At 50.7% G+C, this 5,502-nt stretch overlaps 1 protein-coding gene across 1 annotated transcript; it reads left to right on the forward strand.

Moving 5' to 3' along the window:
• The first annotated feature begins 183 nt into the window (after window positions 1-183).
• Window positions 184-2,923, forward strand: Ubc (ubiquitin C). Its single transcript, XM_013023172.1, has 2 exons — window positions 184-260; window positions 2,391-2,923. Exon 2 carries the CDS (start codon window positions 2,394-2,396, stop codon window positions 2,853-2,855), a length of 462 nt encoding a protein of 153 aa, XP_012878626.1. The 5' UTR covers window positions 184-260; window positions 2,391-2,393; the 3' UTR covers window positions 2,856-2,923.
• Window positions 2,924-5,502: the final 2,579 nt, after the last annotated feature.

Genomic DNA, 5,502 nt, shown 5'->3' on the forward strand with positions numbered 1-5,502 from the left:
CCCGCCCCCGACAGCCGCCACGCGTCGGGCCCCCGGGGGGGCCAGTCTCGGAGGTCGGATGGCCGGCTGTTCTGGGGCTGGTTTCCGCCCGCGGGGGCGGAATGCGCGTAAGAAAGTAGTCCCTTCCAGGCGCTTCCGCGGAGGGATCCCGGGCGGCCGGGGTATATAAGGCGGCGCCCGGGCGCGGCGCAGCGAGTTCCGTCGACGCCGCTCGATCCGACGCTGATCTTCTGCGAGCGCCGCAGCCACAGCCGCCACCGGTGGGTGAGCACGGCGCCGTTGCGCCCGCGGGGCGGAGGTCCTACTCCCGTCGGGGCTGGCCGGCCACCCAGGCTCCCGAGCCCTTCTCCCCGGGGGCCCGCGCGCTCGCCGCCGCTGCCCCTGAGGAGAAGCCAAGATGGCGGCCGGGTGGGATCCTTAGGTTCAGACTCGGAAGCGGGCCCCGCGGTCTGAGAGGCCAGACTAGCGGGCGGCGGGGTGTGTGTGTGGGGGCCTCGAGGCCGTGGCGGAGGGTGGGTGCGTGTGGCGGGGTTTTTCTCGGTTGGGGCGGGTGGGGCCGTTAACCGGCAGGACGGGCGGGGCGGGAGGCCGCGCGCTCCTATGACGTCACCGCGCCTGTTGGCTCACAGTCGGGGCGGCGCCCGGCTGCCCGTGTGTCGCGGGGTTTTCTCCGCCGGTGGACACAGGGTCCGGGGCTGCGGGAGACGGCTGGGCGGACGGGATCCAGACACCGAGAGGGGGAGGAAGCGAAGGGAGGCTCTGGAGTTTTGTCTTGGTGACGGTTACGGAGCCAGGTTTTGAGTTTGTCACCGCCACCACTCCTAGATACTGGGTGGTTTTTTAACGAAGGCAAGTTTTCTTCTTTTCTACTTTCTACGTATGTGCCACGGTCACGGGATTTGTCATAGGGCCTAGGCGCTGTCTTGCAGGTTTTTCCCCAAGGCAGTGTTCCACCATGGGAGCCACGACTCCATTTACAGCTTTTTGCTGGGTAGTTGGGAGATGAGATTTCCCTGGACTTTTCTGAAGGGCTGGCTTTGAACGTTGATCCTCAGGTTTCAAATCTGAGAATCATGGTTAGAATCTAGCTTGGGTAAAAAAAAAAACAACAACATGAGACTTGTCTTCAAATAACCATAGAAAGCCCAAGTAAAGCTTTGTCTACAGTGACTGGGCACCAGTGGAGCAAGGACACCAGTCCCTAATTTCAAGCTCAAGTACCAGCAGGAGGAAAGTTGTGATTTTTATTTTGTTGTCATTTTCTTCATTTGTTTTTCAGCACTAGGGCTTGAAATTAGGGTCTCTGTGAGCTGTCCTTCCTCAGTGTTTCCTCAGGTTTGGCACACCACAACATGAGCCACAGCTCTATTTCTGGCTCATATAGTTATTACTTGGAGATGACTAAGGCTTTCTTGCCGCAGTCTGGCATTAAACTCAGTTCTCAGGTCTCAAGATTCTAACTAGGTACAAGGGTGAACCAAGGTCACCTGTCATCGTTTGGATACTCCTTTTTTTTTTTTTTTAAAGTCGGTCCTGGGGCCTGAACTCTTCAGCTCAAGGCTAGCACTCTACCACTTGAGCCAGAGCCACGGCACCACTTCTAGCTTTTTCTGCTTATGTGGTGCTGAGGAATTAAACTCAGGCTCTCATGCATGCAAAACAAGCACTCTTAGCACTGAGCCACCCCATAGTCTGAATTCTGATCAAAGGAAAAAAAAAAGCATTGAACTATTATTAGCAGTAGAAAGACTAGACAATTTTTTTAGACTTTTTTTTTTTTTTTTTAGTTTTTTGGGTCCGGGCGTGGGGCCTGAACTTGGCCTGGGTGCTGTCCTCAGCTTTTCAGCTCAAGGCTAGTGCTCTACCACTTGAGCCATAGCGCCACTTCCAGCTTTTTTTCTTTATGCTTATGTGGTGCTGAGGAATCGAACCCAGGGCCTCAGGCATGCAAGGCAAGTGCTCTACCACTGAGCCACCTTCCCAGCCCCTAGACTTTTTTTTTTGGGTCCGGTCGTGGGGCCTGAACTCTGGGCCTGGGCGCTGTCCCTCTGCTCTTCAGCTCAAGGCTAGGGCTCTACCACTTGAGCCACAGCACCACTTCCCGCTTTTTTTTCTTTTTGCTTATGTGGTGCTGGGGAATCGAACCCAGGGCCTCAGGCATGCAAGGCAAGCTCTCTACCACTGAGCCATCTTCCCAGCCCCGCCCCAAGACTTTTTACTTTTATTTTTTGGTTGATGGTGGGACTTGCACTCTGGGCCTGGGTGCTGTCCCTCAGTTATTCAGCCCAAGGCAAGAGCTCTCCAACTTTTGAACAACAAGGTCATTTCTGGTTTTCTGGTGGTTTATTGGAATTAAACTTTTTTTCTTTCTTTTTCCTTTGTTGTAATAGACAATGCAGATCTTTGTGAAGACCCTGACTGGCAAGACCATCACCTTGGAGGTGGAGCCCAGTGACACCATCGAGAATGTCAAGGCCAAGATCCAGGACAAGGAGGGCATACCACCTGATCAGCAGAGGTTGATCTTTGCAGGCAAGCAGCTGGAAGATGGCCGTACCCTGTCTGACTACAACATCCAGAAGGAGTCCACTCTGCACCTGGTGCTCCGTCTCCGAGGTGGCATGCAGATCTTCGTGAAGACCCTGACTGGCAAGACCATCACCCTGGAGGTGGAGCCCAGTGACACCATCGAGAATGTCAAGGCTAAGATCCAGGACAAGGAAGGCATTCCCCCTGACCAGCAGAGGCTGATCTTTGCGGGCAAGCAGCTGGAAGATGGCCGTACCCTGTCTGACTACAACATCCAGAAGGAGTCCACTCTGCACCTGGTGCTCCGTTTGAGGGGAGGTTTTTAATTTCCCCTTTAAACTCATGACAAGTTTCATTGCACTTTTGTTTAAATAAATAAAGTTCTTGCATTCCTCAATAGTTTAGTGTGTGTATTACAATCCTTATCAATATAGAACAATAATGAACCAATGGTTAATCATGAAGTAAAAAATGTCAATGCAAAGGAGAGGACTATCATAATTTGAGTATAGTTAGGAGCTACTGCCCCGTCAGTTGGTAAGAAATTGTATATATGCCACATACAGTTGTTCAAGCGTGTGTTTTTAGATACTCCAGCTTTGTTTCTTTTTGTGTGGATGGGGGGGTGGTTGGGCTTGAACTCTGGGCCTGGGCATTGTCCTTCAGCTCTTCAGCTAAAGGTGAGTGTTCCACCTTGAGCCACTGGGCCAGTTCTAATTTTTTGGTGATTAATCAGAGATAAGTCCCATGAGACTTTCCTGCCTTGGTTGGGCTGGCTTTGAACTGGGATCCTCAGATCTCAAGCTTCCTGAGTAGCTCTAGGATTACAGGCATGAGCCTGTGGTGCCCGGCGGTTTTGGTTTTTTTTTAATAGGAAGTAAATAGATTGTGTAATGGGGCCTTGGAACCGGTTTTCTTAGCTCTAACCAATATAAAAGGAAGTGCAGCAGTGACTCAACTTAGCATGAGTACAAATGCTAAGGGACAGCATCTAGGCCTTGAGCTCAAGCCCTGGGACTAAAAAAATTTACACGGTAGCTTGGTGTGTCCCTTTCTACTGGAGGCTCTCAACAGGTAATGGATGCGGTAGGCAGAGGCGTCGGGTTGGGGGGCAGGGGTGCTTAGATTTAAGGTAGTAGAGCCCTTCTCTAGAATGCCCAGTCCTCTGGTTTAATCTGCAGCACTGAGAAAAATGTTCAAATAAGGAAGCTGATTAATGGGCGCTCTCCCATAATCTCTGATACATACTCAGATGTGGAGCAGTTCTTAAAAATTTCCTAGTACTAGTTGTACAAGGAGGGTTTTATGATGAATGTGTAAAGTGTGCCCCTTCAATGTCACATCACGTCCTCTCATCAGATCTTACGTTTTCAGCACTTGGAACTTGGCTTCACACTTTTACTGCCTCTGCTACTTGAATCTCCCCTCTAGCCTGTCCTGCTTATTGCTGGTTATTTTGGAGATGGAGTCAGATTTTGCTGCCCAAAGTTTGGTCTCTAGCTTCAATCATGAATAGTTTTACCTTGATTTCAGCTGCAGATAGGAACCATGGGTAACTGAGTCATCCTAAGTTTTAAATGAACTCTTTGGGCTAGTTTTACGCATAAGTACTTTTGGAGCTTAAATTCAGGGCCTGGGCTCTGTCCCTGAGCTCTTTTGCTCAGGTTAGCACTTTACCACTTTGAGCCACAATGCCACTTTGGTTTCCCCATTGAGATCAGAATCACAGACTTTTCTAAAAGCCCAGGCTGGCTTTAAACATACTTAGAGGTCAGCCTCCAGAGTAGGCTGAGATTATAGGCATGAAGCTGGGCGCCGGTGGCTCACGCCTGTCATCCTAGTTACTCAGGATGCTGAGATCTGAGGATCTCGGTTCAAAGCCAGCCCAGGTAGGAAAGACCGAGAGGTAGGAAAGACGGAGAGATTCCTATCTCCAGAAAACTGGAAGTGGAGCTGTAGCTCAAGTAGTAGAGCGCTCAGTCTTGAGCTGAAGAGCTGAGGTGGCAAAAGTACTTGCCTAGCAAGTGCAACATCCTGTGTTTGATCCCTAGTATCAGAAAAGACAAATACATTTTTTTTTTAATGGAGATGGTGCCTGCTTCCCCCCCCCCACCTTTGGCCAGTCCTGGGGTTTGAACTGTCCCTGAGCTGCTATTGCTCAATGCTGGCATTCTACCACTTGAGCCACAAGATCACTAATGTTTTTTTCTATTTATAACCCAACCTAGGGCTTCATGCATGCTAGGCAAGCACTACCACTGAGCCAACTTCCCAGCCCCCAAACCTGCTTTTATGACATTGAAAACTCAAGCTTTACATGGATTTTGGAAGGGGGCTAGAGTGTAACTCGGTGGTAGAATTTGTTTATCATGTATATAGAATCCTCAGCACCTTTTTTTCCTGTCAGTTGGGCTTGAACTCAGCCTGGGTGCTGTCCCTCAGCTCTTCAGCTCAAGGTGAATGCTCTACCACTTGAGCCCACCCCACCACTTCCAGTTTTCTGGTGTTAATTGAAGATAAGAGTCCCGCAGGGGGCTGGAAAGGTGGCTCAGTGGTAGAGCTCTTGCCCTGCATGCCTGAGGCCCTGGGTTTGATTCTTCAGCACCACATAAGCAAAAAGAAAAAAGCTGGAAGTGGTGTTGTGGCTCAAGTGGTAGAGCCCTAGCCTTGAGCTGAAGAGCTGAGGGACAGTGCCCAGGCCCAGAGTTCAGGCCCCACAACCGGACCCCCCCCCCAAAAAAAAAAAAGAGTCCCACAGATGTTCCTTCCTGGGCTGGCTTTGAACCATGATCCCAGGATATTTGTACTTGCTAGGCAAGTGCTTTGCCACTGAGCTACATTTCAGTCTCTAGGCTGAGGTTCAACAGCAGTCCTCAAATCCTGAGTAGCTAGGATTACAGGTGAGCCACTGTTGCCTGGTGACTGTTCATTCTTCAAACACCCATTTGGCAGGCTGGGAATGTGGCTTAGTGG

Source organism: Dipodomys ordii, unplaced genomic scaffold, assembly GCF_000151885.1.
Source record: "Dipodomys ordii isolate 6190 unplaced genomic scaffold, Dord_2.0 Scaffold66, whole genome shotgun sequence".
Classification (NCBI taxonomy): Eukaryota; Metazoa; Chordata; class Mammalia; order Rodentia; family Heteromyidae; genus Dipodomys; species Dipodomys ordii.

Bases quoted from the DNA above. Each gene is read 5' to 3' on its own strand.
- Ubc (XM_013023172.1), top strand. From the start codon at position 2,394: ATGCAGATCTTTGTGAAGACCCTGACTGGCAAGACCATCACCTTGGAG.